Source organism: Xiphophorus maculatus, chromosome 5 (genome assembly GCF_002775205.1).
Source record: "Xiphophorus maculatus strain JP 163 A chromosome 5, X_maculatus-5.0-male, whole genome shotgun sequence".
Lineage (NCBI taxonomy): Eukaryota > Metazoa > Chordata > Actinopteri > Cyprinodontiformes > Poeciliidae > Xiphophorus > Xiphophorus maculatus.
The window spans coordinates 21,662,056-21,680,727 of NC_036447.1; the positions used below are offsets into that span (position 1 = coordinate 21,662,056).

The 18,672-nt window shown below is 39.7% G+C and overlaps 2 protein-coding genes across 2 annotated transcripts in view; both read left to right on the plus strand.

Annotated features, from left to right (window-relative positions):
• The first annotated feature begins 450 nt into the window (after window positions 1–450).
• On the plus strand, window positions 451–8,609 carry pcyt2 (phosphate cytidylyltransferase 2, ethanolamine). The gene is made up of 12 exons (XM_005805078.3): window positions 451–742; window positions 3,064–3,152; window positions 3,349–3,510; window positions 4,148–4,299; window positions 4,379–4,420; window positions 4,530–4,668; window positions 5,272–5,354; window positions 5,567–5,644; window positions 6,083–6,148; window positions 7,131–7,196; window positions 7,433–7,521; window positions 7,614–8,609. The coding sequence occupies exons 1-12, from the start codon at window positions 618–620 to the stop codon at window positions 7,732–7,734; spliced, it is 1,212 nt and encodes a 403-aa protein (XP_005805135.1). The 5' UTR covers window positions 451–617; the 3' UTR covers window positions 7,735–8,609.
• Window positions 8,610–11,033: 2,424 nt separating this feature from the next.
• The window catches only part of LOC102222625 (guanine nucleotide-binding protein G(o) subunit alpha-like), a 32,904-nt gene continuing 25,265 nt past the window's right edge, over window positions 11,034–18,672 (plus strand). Inside the window, exons 1-3 of the mRNA XM_023333484.1 lie at window positions 11,034–11,113; window positions 11,230–11,926; window positions 12,036–12,127. Coding sequence (XP_023189252.1) covers window positions 11,797–11,926; window positions 12,036–12,127 — 222 coding nt within the window. The 5' untranslated portion in view covers window positions 11,034–11,113; window positions 11,230–11,796. The remainder of the gene's footprint in view (window positions 11,114–11,229; window positions 11,927–12,035; window positions 12,128–18,672) is intronic.

Sequence of the window (18,672 nt, forward strand, 5' to 3'; positions counted from 1 at the left end):
GATCAGTTGAGTTAAGGAGAAAGTGAAGGAAGGAAAGCAGCATAATATTTTGTATGGACTGAATTCAAGTCTGCCTCTGTTAATAAAATAAATTATATATTGGAGCAGAATTGTAAGGTGGCATTAACAAAATTACAACACTTTTTTTTATTAGTTATTACATTACATACAGTATATACATTGGCTTCCGTGGTTTTCATTTTACAGAGGTGGTTTTAAAAAAAAAGACCTGAGGTTAAGCATAAATTATAACTTGGACTTGGTAATTTGCGTGAAATTACAACTTTAGGAGTTTTTACATTTAATAAAAATGTACAAATGCGTATATGTATCTAAACTGAAGTCAACTGTTTTTGGTTTAAATTCGGGTACTGTTTCTTTAAATCTCTTTTTGGATTAATTATGCAACCGCTACGTCATCGAGAGACCATCCGATCGCTGTGACGCAATCGGAGGCGTTGGCCGCCGTTCAGTGACATTCTGTCCCATCACCAGAAGCGGGGTTGACCCGTTGAAGACTTTTGTTGTTTAATTCTTTCAGCACAGATTGTAGTAAGTTTTTTAAAAAACACAAAGCAGCTCTAAAGCATTAAACGTGTCTCTGTAAACTCGTAGAAATGATCAAAAACGGACACCACGCTGCCAAGGATCAGAGCGGGGAAGCCGGTTGCAGTAAGCCGGGTGCCTCCGCGTGTAGCCCGGAGAAACGGAAGAGGGTGGTCCGGTTGTGGTGCGATGGATGGTGAGTCGCACTTATACTGGTATTACTGGTATTGGTAAGCGTGTCTGGTTTAAAGCTGTCCTTGTGGAAAACCCCCAGCAGGAAACAAGTCGGCTGACTAGCATGCTACTGTTAGCATGCTACTTAGCAGTTGATGACAGGAGTATAACCGATTTATAGTGATAGCCTTTCTATTTATTTAGCATATTGATTGTCATTTGGTCATGGGAATATTTTATATATGTAACTATCTAAATTAAATGTAATAAATTATGTGAATGTAGTAGCTCTCTCCAAAACGTCTTATGCCCAGGGGTTAGATATAATCTCACAATCCTCCTGTGCCTTTAATTGATATCGTATTGCGTGTTTGTTCTAGGTAAACTATTTCGCAGGCAATCCGCCAGCAAACAGGTGTTTGATAGCTGGTCCATAAAGTAGTGTAACATAACATGTAGTTATATTCTAATTAACCTGCACAGTAAGTTCTGCTAAGAGTGGCTCAAGGAGAAACATTATTTTGTTTTTTTTTCTCAACACAATTTACTGGCATAAATAGAGACTTAAACTCACACACTTAAGTGCATTTATAAGCTGTCAGATGGAAGTTATTTGGTGGAACCTTAAGCTCTTGTTGGTGTTATTAGATTAGGATTTCTGCATGATTTGGTTGCTGCTGCTGCTCAGAAAACTGATTCATGTTGCAGAATCATGTATCTGTTTTGGTCCTGTGCCTGGAACAAAAAAGTTATGAATCAAGTTTAGCACATTTCAGCAACAAGGTATTTTATATCATGAAGCACTTTGAACACAAAAATGCAGTCATGAAAAACACCATACACTCAACATTTGACATAACCAGAAACAAGCGTTACATTTTGATGAGTAATATAATCAAATACACCTAATGACAGCTTCTGCTTCAGAACTGAACCTTTTTTTTACTTTAAACTGATTTATTTTATTTTCAATAAATATTCCTTTGAGTTGGGGCGGTTTGGGGTTTCCTGGTCACTTCTAAAATGTAGTGCTATTGTATTACTGGTGTATTGTTACAGTGACTCTGAAGAAGCCTCTGACTAAACTCAAACCCTTTCCCAAAAGCAAACATATTCACATGCTTATTTGTTAACTTCAGACAACACTTTATTTTAACTTTTGTCATTTATTTTGGTTCTGACTGCTGTCTGAGCAAGTCAACTCTTGCATAACAGAATATGACCATTGTTGCATTGCATCTTTTCTGTGCAACAACCAAGTTCGTTTCACCGGTTAAGGGTCCCTACCATGAAACTCCTCTGAGTTTTACCCTGGAATAATGAGTTTTGTAAAGTTTAAAACAGAATTTGATGCCAAAAATGATCAAATGTTACAAAATCCTCCAAATGGAACAGATACAGAGTGACATTCATTGTCGTCGCAGCGTTGGGCCACACTTAGCTCACCTTAGAGGTGCAACCAAGTTGTAGAGCGAGTTCTGCTTTTATCTTCTCCTCATTCTGGACCAAAGGGTATTGGTTATCAGTTTCATTTTGTTCATGTGTGACTGTCGCCAGTCTTATGTGTTATGGTTATGTAAGCAGCAGCAGTGTGCGTGTGAGCAGATAAAAGAGACACAGGAAGGACACAGAATTATTTTATCCACAACACCACTGGTCATGATTCACAACAAAAATGATCGGATTGGTCAAATGGATCTAAACATCTGGATGTTTCTGGTAATCTCTGGCCTTAATGCACTGCTGGTATCTACTTTTACTTCAGTAAATAAAAGGTTTAGCTGGAATCTTACAGAGCTGTAAAATACTTTTAATTCACTACTAATCAAAAGTGTCCAAATTAGTTGTTTATTAATTGTATTGATAAAAGCAGCCGCTTCTCCTCATATTTACTTTTTCTGTTTGAGTCAAGTCTCTGATTTAGCATAGCAAAGCATCGATTGCCTTAGTTACTAAGTGACTGAAGTCAAATAAACATTGCTCATTGGTGGCCGACAGGATGCCTGTGGCCATTACCTTAGTCCCAGTAACCTTTATCCCTATAACCCACCAGCAACAGACTGGTGCTGGTGGGTGAAATTAACTCGGATAAGTTTGGAAAGCCACAAACATGGACCCCAATAGTGAATATTCAACCCAAAAGGATTGTTTAGTTGGCCCTGAATGCCTTTGCTTATAGGACATTTAAAAGATAATAGTTGCTTTTAAAAGAAGAAAGCCTGACGGCAGGGGGTGCTGTTACTGCAGCCTCCCTCTGGGTGGTTGTTGTTTTATCTCTTTTGACCTGGAGCAGTGCCCCCTGAAGCTATTGTTTTTAAAACTCTTGATGTCTTGTTTCCACAGCTACGACATGGTGCACTATGGTCACTCCAACCAGCTGCGGCAGGCTAAATCAATGGGAGATTACCTCATAGTTGGGGTCCACACAGATGGTGAGACAAATGTGTATGAGACGAATTTCCTCCTCCACGTTTAAATATTTTTATTAATAAAGACTTGACATATCATTACATTTCATGACATATCATTACGTTTCATGCAAAGCCGCGGTTAATGTTTAGGGAACGTGTGTATGACTTGAAGACACGCCGGTAATAAGCACCTGACTCCAAGAATTTCTTTTCAAAGCGGAGATTTCCAAACACAAAGGTCCCCCAGTTTTCACTCAGGAAGAGCGCTACAAGATGGTCCGCGCCATCAAGTGGGTGGATGAGATAGTTGAGGGAGCACCTTATGTCACCACTCTGGAGACTTTGGACGAATACAACTGTGACTTCTGTGTGCATGGAGGTGAGGCAGCCTTTGTTTTAACCCGCATTTTGTCACGTTTTCACAAAACACTCCACTTTGTTTTAATTGGATTAGTTGTGATAAATCAACACAAAATAACACTTAGTGTGAACGACGTTTCTACTTAAAAGGTCTCAAGGTAATTTATCTAAAATTTATCTAATTTATCTAAAGGCTTTTTAATGTCTTAAAGCAAATGTAAGTTGGCCTTACAAACATGAATCACAGGTCTTGCATTTTGTTGTGACAGAACTATTCGGTCTCACATTCTATGTAGGTTTTTATCTCGCAAAAGTTTGAGGTATTCACAGACATCTTCACTTCACACAACCAGTGATGTGGTCAACAAATCTGGCCTTTTACTAAAGAATGGGTCCCTTTTCCAGTTCTCCACAAGTCAGGCTGTAAAGTGGACTCTGCAAACAAACATGTAGGTGAAGGTGCTTCTATCAGATGAGACCAAAACACAACTTTTTGGCCTATGTGCAAGTGCACCCCACACTTTTCAGATTTGTTCTGCTGAAAATTTGGAAACCTGTGTATTTTTTCCTTGTACTTCACAGTTATACTCAAACTCATCACATAGTATCCCAATAAAGTACATTAAAGTAATGGATGACTGCTTTCTGTCTGTCAGATGACATCACGCTAACAGTTGACGGTAAGGACACGTACGCAGAGGTTAAGCGTGCCGGGCGCTACAGAGAATGTAAACGCACTCAGGGCGTCTCCACCACCGACCTGGTGGGACGAATGCTGCTAATGACCAAAGCCCACCACAGCAACATGGTAGGTTCACACTCCTGTGTTCAGCATGTCGCCCACGGTTGCTTATCTTGACTGTGATCTGGCGTGCTTCTCCCTGCAGGAAAATACAGATTACCAGCAGCACACTGACAACTTTGGAAAGGTAAATAAATGGTTTCTGTCTTGAAAGACATGAAATTACATGCAGCTTTTGCTCTGTCATCGCTGCGACAGCAGAGAGTCTCTGTTAAGTCCTGCCGTTGCCTTTTCAGGGTGCTACACTCCACAGTCCGTGGACGGGGGTGTCTCAGTTCCTGCAAACATCTCAGAAGATCATCCAGTTTGCCTCAGGGAAGGAGCCGCAGCCTGGAGACACCATCATTTATGTGGCGGGAGCTTTTGATCTTTTCCGTATCTTTTACCACATGAGAAAACTCTGACGTGTAAATTTATGGAGGTATTTGCAGCTGTGAAATGTGCTTAAATGTTAGTATTTGTCTATTTCTGTAACAGCATACATCAGCACAGCTGGTCCTGGAACAAGTCTGCTAACCGTACAGCATAACTCTGCTCTGAGGCAGTTTGCTCACATACAAATGAGGCATTTTGCATGTGTAATGGCATACCTCCTGCCTTTGTTTATGTATTTTTTATGAGATTTGCAGCTATAGAAACTGTAAATGTGTTATGTCTTTTAGCATCTGCAGCATCGCTTATTGATTTAGAAATGCAAGTCTGAAGCAATCCCGTGCATTCAGATAAAAAGTAAAACATGTTTTTATTCCAGTCTGATTCACATGTAAAGAGAGCGACTCAAAACTAGGTGCAGATTGGTCCCATCTGCTGGTCTTGGCGTCTTCATGTGTTTAATGCTATTTGCTTTGTGAATCTGCTGCAGTAAATAACGAAAATATAACAAAACAGCAGCAAAATGGAAGAGGTTGTGTTGTTTTATGAGCTCCCTCCTGGCTGCTGTGTAGAAATGTTTCTGCCTTGACCTCTGACCTTCTCCAGACATCGGCCATGTTGACTTCCTGGAAATGGTTTACAAGCAGGCGGAGAAGGCCTACGTTATTGTGGGTCTGCACTTTGATCAGGTGTGCAGAATTTCTCACTAATCTCCAATGACTTCTTTTTGCACTAAGAAGATCAGTTAAAAGCACAGCTAACATGTTGGGACTTGGAAACTCGTTGTCTGCTGTCCAGGATTGGGAGACAGTTTAACTTTTAAACCTCTGCTGCCATCAAAAGTAAACATCTAGTTGATATGAACGTAAAAGCACTCACTGAGTCCTTCCACCATCTTCAGGAAGTGAACCGCTACAAGAGGAAGAACTACCCGATCATGAACATCCATGAGAGGACTCTGAGCGTCCTCGCCTGTCGGGTGAGTTCCCACTCAAACAGACACACACACACACAATGCTTGATGCTCAGAGTGGTGGGCTGCTTTTCTGCTCTTCATGTTTGCAGCACCGTGGCCTGAACCGGGCTCTGTGCCCTTCATTCCTTCTAGTTAGCCATCAGCCAAGAACAATGAGTCCTTGTTACCCGTGTGCATGGCGTGTGTGGTGTGTGCGTGTGTGTGTGTGTGTGTGTGTGTTGGTGTCAGTTATATCAATGTTACACAATCAAATGTCTGTACTCTGCTATCAGTTCTGATGAAGGCCTTTTGAGAGACTACAAAATTCTCTAACATTTAAGGAAGCAAAAAGTTTTAGCTTTGCTTTGTGGTTTAGAGTCGTTTAAAGAAGAAAAAAGTATCGGAAGATTTTGTTTTTCCCTAATTGTTTCTCTGTGTGTGTGTGTGCGTGTGTGTGTGTAGTATGTGTCAGAGGTGGTGATTGGTGCTCCTTACGCAGTGGGCAAGGACCTGCTGGATCATTTCAAGGTGGGTTCCTCACTTTCTCTTAATGGATTAATTAGCACCTACTTTATCTGTTCAGCTAAAGAGAACAATAGCAGCCTGGCTGAAAGATGGCTGCAAATTGCTCCCAAATGCAAGAAGAAAGTGTAAAAACACCAAAAACCATCATTTACTGCATCAGCTTTTCAGCTAATAGCGCTTTGTTGAAACTAAGATACTTTATTTCTCTGTCTCACTGTATTATTGATGATAATTTTCATATAGTGGAACCTCTAACAGGCAAACTGTTTCTTCACAATTTTTATTTAAAGACATGTTTCCCCAGTGGAAATTATGGAAATCCAAGCAACTTATCCATGCTAAACAAAGAACAACTTTCAGAATATTAAATTTTCAGCAAAGTAGAGTCATTATCATAAGTGATTAAAGTATTGTACATTGACATAATGCAGACACATATAAGTAACAGACAGTAAACGTGGCTGTCCAGCTTCCCTTGGACAGCCATGTTTTTGATCAAGTAGCGTTCTCCATCTAAATTTCAACTTGCCTGGCAAACTGTCGACAGAAAGAGAGTAACTACAACTGGGCCTGCAATTAAAAATCTGTTCATAGAAACCTGCTTCTGTATGAGCTTCAGAATGTTAGGAAGCATCCTAAAATGTGAATACTTATGCACATGTTATGTCTTAGTATTTTATCTATAAGACATACTGTATATATATACATATATATATATATATATATATATATATATATATATATATATATATATATATATATATATATATATATACATAAAAACTCTTCATAGGGTATTTATAGTTTTGAAGGATGAAATGAACCATTTTGAAATAAGACTGTAACATATAGAAATGTGGTGAACAACATTATTTAAACACCTTTTTTGCTGTTTGACATGACATCATGCTGATCTTTCACTGTTTTAGATAAACTAGGGTTGCTACATTTGTTGCTGCATTCCTGCATTTCTGTTACTTTCTAGGTGGATTTGGTTTGTCACGGCAAAACCGAGGTGTTTCCAGACAAGGACGGGGTCGACCCATACGCTGTGAGTACAACAACAACAACAACAAAAAAAAAAAAAACGATGTCTAAAAATTACTGCCACACAAAATCTGTGCAGCACCTAGGAGTAGTAATCACTACATTACATAATTTATTACATTGTTATTTTTTAACGCAAGATGGCGCCAGGAGACCCAGTTTCTGCAGTGATATTTTAATACATTTCTACATTTGGTTCTTGGTTGCATTAATGCAGTAAGTTATGTGTTCGTCCTTTAGGAGCCGAGGAGGAGGGGGATATTCAGGACCATCGACAGCGGGAACAGTCTCACCACTGATGACATCGTGCAGAGGATCATCGCAAACAGGTGACACACCACACAAACAGCAATGCCAGAGCGACACAGCACAGTTTAATGTGTTTATTTAATTTATGTTTAAATATCTGTTGTGCTTCCAGACTGCAGTATGAAGCCAGGAACCAGAAAAAGGAGGCTAAGGAGATGGAGGTGTTCGAAGCGATGAAGAGGAGAGAACACCAGGAGCAGGAGGCGCAGCAGGATGAAGCTGTGGCACATTAATGCGCCTGGACAGTTTTTAATCTGTTTTATGCATCCAGGTACAACTCAGCTTTAAGAAGGATGATCCGGCAGGGCCAGCCTGTTTCAGATCCTCTATACGGTCTCAGTTTTTAAAGAAAAAATCTTTACTCCTTCATTTCCGCCAAAGAAAACTTTACTTTTCTCTCTGTTAGGTTTAGTTTTTCCCCATTTGAGTCACACACTACATGTGATAGAATGTTGAGTTTGGAATTTTATTCTTAACTTATGAATTGTTAATATCAGTCTTTCAAGCAAAGGCGTTTTAGCATCAGTAATGTTTAATGCGCTGTAAAGTATCACCGTTAATTTCTTGCTATAGTTTTGTTTTTGTCCTCACTGTATTAAAAAAAACCCGTCGTAGCTTTGTATAATAACTTGTGAAATAGTGTGTCGATTTTTATCTGTGGATTTTAACCACCTGAATTTGCACCAAGTGTGAATGAATGTGTCAGTGTGAGCGAGTGCAGACAGAAGAGAGGACGCGAGTGTGTGAGAGGAACGTAGTGCCTCGATCCTGAAGCTATAAATTATTGTAAGGGCTGTTACTTTCAACCACTTCTGCCTCTGCAGCTGCTTGATTTAAATAAATAACATATTTTCTTCTTTTTTTATGAGACAATCCAAGGAAAGGAAAGATTTTCATTTCCAGACCTCCTCTGTTGTTTTCTTTTAACAGAGTTCTGTTAATGTGATCCTTGAAAACAAAATGGTCTAAACGCGGTGAGATATAAACTTACCTGGTTGTTTTTTGTTTGTTTTTTTTTTAATGTTGGAGCTTTTCGCAGCTTTTCAGTAACAACTTTTTTGTGCGTGTATATTTCACTTTGTGAAATAAAATGGGTAATCTGTGAAAAGCGTCACGTGTTGATCCATGCAGGTGGACGTTTGTGTGATCAGCACATAGTCCTGGTTCGCTGAGGCGGAGAAATTAGGCCACAGTCGCTCCGAAACAACTGAAGCTAACTCAGCCGCAGCACTCGCACAACCAACGCCAGCATGGCTTCACAGTATCCGCCATCATCTTCCAAAGTGGCACTAAATCACATTTAGTAATGTCACGTTTTGAATATTCATTTATTTCTTTCAAAGCATTTATTCACCCCTGTAAATGTAAGCGTCGCTACCAAAAGAAAAGGCCGCGCGAGCGTCGCCATATTTTGAGGAAATGAATTCAGAAAGTTGTGCAACGTGTAAGAAAGTTCTGCTGCAGGGATTTTTTTTGGTCGAGCTGTGACCCCAGGACAGGTGATCTGTTGTCACACCAAGTTTGTTTCTGTTGTACGTTATGTGTGTCAAAGTCGAGGCCCGGGGGCCAAATGCAGCCCGCCAAAGCTTTTCATATGGCCCTCCAGACTGTAGAGGGACACGTTAATAGAAGATAGCAGTTTTGGCCTGAAATGTTATTTTATCAGTCAAATCAAAGTAGATTTTATCTAATTATATCAGTGTGAAAAGATGTTCAATATTATTTAACTTTCGAATGCAGAGATTTATTCATGTTTTAATAGTTTATGATCAATACGTTCTGCCACTACCGGCCCTTGGAGGACATTTCTAATCTTTACAAGGCCCAAAATGAAAATTAGTTTACCTTTACTGAGTGGCCCTTTTTGTTCTTTATTTAAAGTTTAGATAGTAAATGAACAAATAAGGCCAACATCCATGACTTAATGTGTGTCATCGTTGTGACTGAGATTTGTGCTAATTTGCACAAATCTCAGTGCAAATTAGCACACAATTGTAAACTGGAAGGAAAAAAAAATACATATTTTTCTAGTTTTTCATTTTTGCAAATCTAAATTGGACAAGCGTGCATACATCCGTTCAGCCTCTTTTACTTTGATACCACAAATTAAAAATTCCGCGCATGAATAAACTCTACCATAAACAAACAAACACATTTGGGTTTGTTGTAAAGTAACTATGCCAACAGGAGGTCAATGCACGTTCATTAAGGTCTCTCTTCGTGTCTCGGGGTTCTGGCTGTTTTTATCCAGTTGGCCTGTTTGGTTGTTTTCTGTGAGCTTTCAGACCTTTTGGTGTTTTATTTCCTCTACAAATGTTGACCTCCTCTCTGACTGGTTGGTTTTGTTTTGTCAGCCGAGCAGGGACACCTGTCTGAGCTACACTTTAACAACTCCCCTGACCTGATTATAAATGCAAATTAAGGAATCCATATGTTCACATGTTAGAATCAGTTTTGAACCTTTCTGTTTATCCGTTTTATACTGTTAGGGTTTTTTAAATGTCGTTTTTTTGTTGTTGACATTTAAGAGATATGAGCGGAGAGTAACCAAAATCAATTTTATGTGTAGACACTGATACCCTTTATGCATTTTTTCACTGTGCTTGTGCAAAAAAACAGAAAGATCTCAATCAATGTTTATTCATTCAACTGCACAGTTTCTAGGAATAGTTTTCTTTCTTTCCACTTTCTTTCTAAATGGCTTCTATTCATAACACTTTAGTTTCACACATCACAGAGCGGTTTTGGATAAACGTGCGCTTTGATAGCATTTTTCTGCCTGAGGAATGTCTTCATCAGATACCCTGTGCCATCAGGTATTGCATCATTTTGGTATTTGATAACAAGCTTGTTCCTCTCTTCCAAGGAATGCTCTGGTGAGGAGCATAACACAACCTGAAGAAGCAATGGCCATCAGCAGTGGCCTCATATCAGCCAAAGTTGCTGCAAATCAATCCGTAAAGGTTTATAAGGCCACTTACAAACAATAGGTGCCTCATATTCTACAGTGGGTGGGAAATGTTGTGTTTAATCCTCCGAGGCGTGGAAGTCCAGGTACGCAAGACCACGTGATGCCCCAAGAAACTGCTAAAAAATATTAGAAAAGTGAAACATCTGGCGCATCTCTTAAGGCTTACGTACTCTGTTAATGTGTATAATGTTCAATACTTAAGCAACATAAAGCAACTGATAGGCAACGGTTAAATACGTGGGGTTCCATTACATTTCCGCATGCATATAAGGTATATTTTGGTGAAAATTAAAAAAATTTAAAAAGGCAAACTCACACCCCTCATCGCAACAGTCACACAGGGTGGAGGAGTGAGAATTCGGGCTGGTTTATGAGCTCCTCAGAATACTAATGAATACTAAACTCGTTCAAATATAACTCAAGGAAAAAAGGAAGGAAAGAAAGGATGAATTAACCCTTTCACGATCCAGATCTATACTAGATTCAAATCCAGTGTTGGATCCTTATGGTGTGAGCTTTATATGTCATTACACAGAGGACAAATGAACACACCCAAGGCGATGAGCAAAGCCAAACTCAGACCTAAAGTGAAACATGCGTGGGAATAAGACAGAGTGAAACCAGGATCGGCAGCAGATAAGGTAACTGCAGATTATGTTGGTTTTTCTTTCAGTCATGCGAGACGCTGATGAGGTCATTCCGGAGATGACTGTAAAAGTGGTTGAGCACTAAACCCTTGAACATGTTTGGTTTCTAGAGCAGAAACCCGTCATATGGATTTTTCATTACCACATCATCACGTCTGCAGCGAACTTCGTCTCGGCGGAAGCCGAAGTTCGGAGCTGGAGCTGAGTCTTCAGGTGAGACCCACGGAGCCCACGTCACTTCCCCAGGGAGGTCCAAGAGTTTCCATCTGGGCAGCGGGCTGCCGTGGGAGAATTTGGGCTCTTTTTCCTGTGTTGGGCAGATCAGGAGGCTGACCTGCAGCTCGGCTCTGGGTCTGTTTTTTTTTTTTTTTTTTTGTTGTTGTTGTTTTACCGCAGAGTAAATCTGGCGCTGAGAGGCGGAGAAAGCGCTCGGAGCCATGCGTGAAAACAGTTTTGCCTGAAGGCTTGGCGATCAACTGCCAGCAGGAGTTTGAAAAGCATGCAAGATGGCCTGAAATCTGACTTTAAAAAAAAACTTTAATCAGAATTGTTTGACTTCTCCTGAAAGTTTTTCTAGTTATTATTATTATTATTTTTTTATTATTATTTTTTCGAGCTCGGAGTTTTCTAGGTTTCCTCTCTGCCTGTTTGGGTCGGAGAGGAGATGATCGCTCAGGATGGGACTGTGCCTCGGGACCGAAGACACAGAGGACGAGAAGAGGGCGAAGATAAACAGCGCCAAGATAGACAGAGACCTGTACGAATGCGCAAAGCGGGAGATGAATGTGGTTAAAATCCTCATTCTGGGTGAGACCGACTGTCAAGATCAACTTTTACCCGGGAGGCGCTTAGATAATCCCCGGGTGTCCGATTGAAATATGGAAGTAAAAAAAACTCGCGTTTACTCTCCTTGCAGGAGCAGCAGAGAGTGGGAAAAGCACTTTGGTCAAACAGATGAAAATCATCCACAGCAACGGCTTCACCAAGCAAGAGCTGAGCAGCTTCAAGGTGGGAACCTCACACAGCTTTCACACAGAGACCCATCAGCACACAGGGGAGGGACTTCACCTTCCCTGGAGTTTCTCTGGCACCTGATTCACAAAACAGAAAGCAGTAAACATTTTGAGACGCAAAGCGTTGCCAGGCTGTCCTAATCTTTCTGACCGATTTGATCAAATCAGAATGCTGGTGGGACAGTTTCATGTTGGTTTGCCGGATGCCTTTTTTCTTTTGTTTGTGTGTGTTGCTTTTGTTACTCAGCAGATATCTTTCCGATATCTACATTGTATCAGCTTTATGGGGAGAACATGTGTCCGCCGTGAAAAGAAAGACAGAAATTAAACATGTATCGGATGATAAAAGTATTATGATAAAGTTGCCTTTGACTTCTGTCCCGCCTCTGGGCCTCTAATTCCTCGGTGCTCTTCAACAAAGTCAAGCAATACAAACAGATCTTTAGAAAGTTCATTTATTTGAGTTCTGTCTAAGCATTTGAAACCATATGGGGTTTTTTTGGTTTTTTTTTTTGTGAAGTCAACATTTTTGCTGGTTCCTTTTTTCTGCCAAATTTGCGGAAAACAAACAGCTCCAGTATTTCAAACATAAAAACCTGTTTCATGATTGATTTAGGCTATATGACCTTTCCCACGCTTTTCCCTACATGCATGCATAGCACCTCGTTTAAATGTAGGCAGACTGCATCGGTGCAGATTTATTTATTTGGCCAAGTTATTGTCTCCCTAAAGTTGCATCCAGTTTCAAAATCACACAAGCAGCTGACTGTATTATTGAAAATTGGATGCAACCGATCGATCAAATGACTTAATCAGAACCAGTAAAAACAAATTACTTACAGTACAGACCAAAAGTTTGGACACACCTTTCTAATTCAATGAGTTTCCTTTATTTTCATGACTATTGACATTGTAGATTCACACTGAAGGCATCAAAACTATGAATAACACATGTGGAAATATGCACTAAACAAAAAAGTGTAAAACAACTGAAAATAGCCCTTATATTCTAGTTTCTTCAAAGTAGCAACCTTTTGCTGTGATTACTGCTTTGCACACACTCTGCATTTTCTTGATGAGCTTCAAGAGGTCGTCACCTGAAATGGTTTTCACTTCATAGGTGTGTCCTGTCAGGTTAATAAGTGGGATTTCTTGCCTTATAAATAGTCATGAAAATAAAGAAAACCCATTGAATTAGAAGGTGTGTCCAAACTTTTGGTCTGTACTGTATGTAAACACACTTTGTAATGCAGTCAGTTCAAAGCATCCAACGTGAGCTCACTGGTTTAGCTATGTAGCTTAGCTAATCATTTAAAAGAGATGTTAATCATGCTGCAGCTGCTGGTGGGGCATTGCTCTAATTGAAACTCAAATTCGGCTTGGAGCCTCATCCAATCTCTGAACAGAAATATTACAAAACAAGCATGACTTGAATAGAACGATGTAATTTTCATTGAGGGAAGAGCTGCAGCTCAGCAGAGGAAGCAGAGGGTGCAGCGTGCCACTGGCGCAGAGTGGTTTTAAAAAAATGATTGTTTAAATGAGGAAACAGTGATGCAGATCGGAGGGAAGCTGAGGTGAAGTCTCGTTTTCCTGTTGGGGGGGGGGGGATTTGTCATGACACTCAGATTCAAGCTGGTATGCAGTGGTTTTAGTTCACATCTGCTTTTCCTTCTTTGTGTGTGTGTGTGTGTGTGTGTGTGTGTGTGTGTGTGTGTGTGTGCGTGTGTGTGTGTGTGTGTGTGTGTGTGTGCGTGCGTGTGTGTGTGTGCGTGTGAGTGAGTGAGCGCAAATGGGAGCCAAATTCCTCTGTTATTCCAGGGGTTGGGACGGGGTGGGGTAAAGGGAATTGGTTTGACATACAGACACACACACAGCACTTTCTGTTTTCGCTTATCATTTCTAGCTTTCTTACAGTGGCTGCTCTTCATGCCTCCCACTTTTATTTTCTTCTAACTCACCTGTTTTCAAGCCGTCAGCCTCTTTCGATCATATGAGTCGATCTCAGGTGATTGGGGATTGTGTGTGTGCTTTCACACCTTGAGGTCGGGATTGTGGAACCAAAGGGGCGTGGCTACCAAATCCCGACATTCACCTGCGGAGGTAATTTAAGTATGGGGTAAATTCCCTGGACCTGTCTGAACTTCTCATTTATTCTTTCTAAATACATTATGTGCTTTAATTACAAGGAAGATTTTGTGCACCAAACTCAACGTCAGATTCTGTTTGCTTTGTATTGTATCATCACCTCACAGTCATCCCCATCTTGGAGCTCAGAGTGGAGATGGATTGTGATACGCCCTGTGTTGGTCCATCTTATAAAAGCCCAATACAAGAAATCGAGGTTTGATTATTGTAACCTAAAAAATGTTAAGAATTCACTGGGTGTGAGAACTTCTGCAAAGTATCATACAATAGTCAATAATGAAAGATGGTCATTTTTAAAAAAGTTTAAATAGAAGAGGTTCTAATATTGAGAATGTCCTGCTTATCATTCTTAGTTTCTCATTTTGGAACCTTTTTAAGCAAATAAGACACTATAATGTATAAATGAAAGGATCAGTCAACATCATATAGAACATTGTTGTGCTTTAGAGCATTCAAAATCATTATGCAAAACGAGAAAGTCTTTCTACCAACATCTAATAAAGTTGTTTATTGAGTTTTGTTACATCTTTGTGTTAATTGTGCAATGTTACTGATTTATTAAGAGTTCTTGGAAAATACATTTTGCTTGAAACACCCGATTAAAGTTCAATTCAGTTTTGTCGTTGTTTAGCAAAATTAACCTCCCGCCTGCTCTTTGTCGTCAATTCGGCATCGTGTGAGTCAGCCCTTTGGAAATTTGCTTGACGTGTTTCTTGTCAGTTTAACATTGCGTAAGCCTCTGAAGGGAAAGACAGTAACCACTTCAAATATTTCCTACCCAGTATCTAAATGTGAACGGCTGGACTAAACTACCTGCTGAAAACATAACAGCTGATTCCTCTTCTGGGAGGTTCATCTGGGAAAGGTCTCACTAATATTTGTTTTTGTTTCTGGGACTCGGTCGTCTGGAGTCTGGCCTCTTTATTCCTTTGCTTCCTGTTGGCATTGATTGTCAATGACCCCCTCACTGAATACCAAAGAAGTTTCCAAGTACTGCCGTCCTCAGGGAAACGATAATTCAACTGGGCTATTTTCCTCAGAAAGGCATAAAAACCGAACTGAAAGGGACAAAACATTCCTACGTATCGACACTACATGTTGTTTGAAAGCTATATTTACTTGGAAGTCAGATTTTCCAGACATTGGAAAAATAAACTGGAAAATTCTCTTCAGTGAGAATTAAACTTGGGAAAACTTGGGAGTTTCCTCACTCCAAATCCAATATGTTTACATGGCGGCCATATTGGGATAGATGTGACAGTAAAGTGTTTATTTACAGTTTTTATCTCTTTAAATCTTTCACACACAGTAGTCTACAGCATGTTTTTTTATTGCTTGCATACAACTACAGTCATATTCAATCAATTTGATTATTGAAGCAAAATTGATAGAAAAGAAATGCTTGCTAAAATCTACAGTGTTAAAGCCAGTCTGCTTTCAGTTGTGAATCGAGTAATATTCATTAGCTAATGTTTCTGGGACAGTTCTTTTTGATATTAATATTGTGGAAACTGATGTAGAAATGATAAATATGCTGATATCGTGCAATTCTGCCATCTTCCTCGTTTCCATTCTCAGTTTGGACTTCGTCTACGTGCCTAAATCTTTATTTGACCTTTGTGAATATTGTTTCATCTGTTTTTATCTCAGTTTGACTCAAACACATGCTGGATTGTGATTGGTTGATTCAACATTTACAAGCATTTAATGACACACACGTGAATACAGATGTTAACGTAAACACGGTTTATAAACTTAAATAAATGTGGGAAAGAAGAATTTGAAAAAGGAAACTCACATTTTGATTTTAGTGACGATTTTAAGTAAGTTTTGTGAAAAACAGTAGCTTTATTTTTAAAAAGCTTTCATTCAATATTTTTGTGTTTAGTTTTTCACACAACACTTGATGAATCTGAAAAGTGATGCTGCAGTAAACATGAATACTGCAAAGCACTTTCCAGAAACAGGACTGTTTGTCAGCAGCTTCTTCCAGACGTTTTTCCCGTCTGTTTGTTCAGTAGCAACTTTTTGCAGATAGAAATGTTTTGTGTGGAAGGGGTGCACACGCGCGTTAACACGCCGCCGCTCCGCTCCTTTGTCCTGTCTGGTGTCAGTTAGCGCTGCCTTTGTTCTGCGCTGACGCCCTTAGTTTCAGATGAGAAAATTTGACACTAACCCACAGGGCGGTCCCTCCCTTCCCGAACCGACCCAGTCTCCCACAGCAAACACACACACACACACACACACACACACACTGCTCTCTATCTGACCTTTGTGGACATTGTTTCATCTGTGTCTTTATCTCCGTTTGACTCAAACGCATCTTTCTCCATCAGCCCTGCTGCGAACGTCTCATCCCACAGCGAGCGGCCGAGCTTCTTAACTCGTGTTTCTTTGTTGCCCTTTAATTTGGGTTTGTGTTGCAGTTAAACTTTCACAGACCTGGATGGCCTGTTGAAGGGAAATGAGGAGAGGAATGGCTGGAAGAGACTTCTTTGTTGTTTCATCCCTCTTTTATTTGAAGCCTGAGGCCATGCTGTTGTTCTGGCTTTGGTCAGACTGAACACATAACTCTGTCTTTGTGTCAGACTGGCAGCGCTTATAAAATACCACAACTATGAAATCTTCAGTCCAAAATATCTGTTGAGTTAAGTGCTTAATACCACGTTCCCAGACAGTCTGGGTCAACGGAGAAAATTAAATTAAGAAAATAAAAGAATGTTTTTATTTTCCTACTTTGTTACTTAGCACATCGTGTCCTTCCTTCCCCTCTCCATCCTCTTTCCTTTCTTCCTTTCTTCTTCGCACTCTAACTTGTATCCTTCTGTTCTTCCTGCTTTACTTTATTTCCTCCCTTGTGTCCTACCATCATTTCTTTCCTTCCTTCCATCCCATCTGGTATAATACATCTCCTGCATCAAATTCTTGTTTTAGTTGAGTATTTTATACTTTCAAAATGTTTTTATAAACATAAACAACTCGAGAACTTTGAGAAGCTGAATATGGAAAAGTGTGTTAATTCTGTAGAAAAAAAACATTCGCTAAAAATACAGATTTTAATGAAAAATGTAGCAAATATTGCATTTTCTATAGCCATTCCTCTTCCTCCAACACTCCTTGCCTTCTCATGATGCGTTACATGTTTTACAAGCTGGGGTTAATATTTAAATATCAGGCGGTAACCCGTTCATCCGCATTCTTCTCTGTGCTTTCTTTGGAAATGCCCCGACACAATCCAGGTCGTAATGGCTGGTCGCTTCCTGTGTCCAGAGAGGCAGACCCAGCAGAAACCTGGAGCAGAACAATAGTTCACTGTAGGTGGATGGATTTAGAGATTACGCTGCTGTAATGACGCTCAGGACTTCACTGCTGACGCTCAGAGTTCCCACAGGGATTTGAACCGCAGCAGGAAGTGGAGGTCAGAAATGTGCTTTTCTATCTGAACGACTTCCCTTCAGGAATAAATACCCACAAATATCAGAGAAAGGAAGGTGTTATGTTACTCTGTACTCACAGGTGATGTAGAGCTAATAAAAGATTAGGAAAAGCACATAATGGCTCCTGCAGGCCTGGTGGTGCTTGATCAGCTGGAAAATAAATGCAGGTAAAAGGAAGTCATGGCTCAGCACAGGCCCGTCACGATAACACATTTCTCTGGACAATAAATTGTTCCAGAACTTATTGCGATAAACGATAATATTGTTGTTTTGAGACACTTTTCAAGGAATATAGCGGTAATGGGAAAATAATAATGCAAGAGCACATTCTAAAAACTTTAGGTAACACTTTATTTGACGGGTTGTGAATAAGACTGTCATGACACCGTCATAAACATGACATAACACCGTCATAAACATGACATAACACCATCATAAACATGACATAACACCATCATGAACATGACATAACACCATCATGAACATGACATAACACCATCATGAACATGACATGACACCGTCATAAACATGACATAACACCGTCATAAACATGACATGACACCGTCATAAACATGACATAACAACCTGTCATGAACATGAGTAAGTCTTCATGGATATTTATGACTGTTGTCATAAAGTGTCATTCGGTAAATCATGACTTTTCATAAAAAGTTGACGTTATTCAAAATGTCTTTGTTATGACAACTTTACATTAACCAAGAAATCATGATCTGACATAAATTTGTTATAAAAGTATTACTGATTAAACTTTAGCTTTAATAACATAAAGCTACATAATTTTTAAAGTTTAATGAGTAATACTTTTATAACAAATTTATGTCAGATCATGATTTCTTGGTTAATGTCAAGTTGTCATAACAAAGACATTTTGAATAACGTCAACTTTTTATGAAAAGTCATGATTTACCGAATGACACTTTATGACAACAGTCAT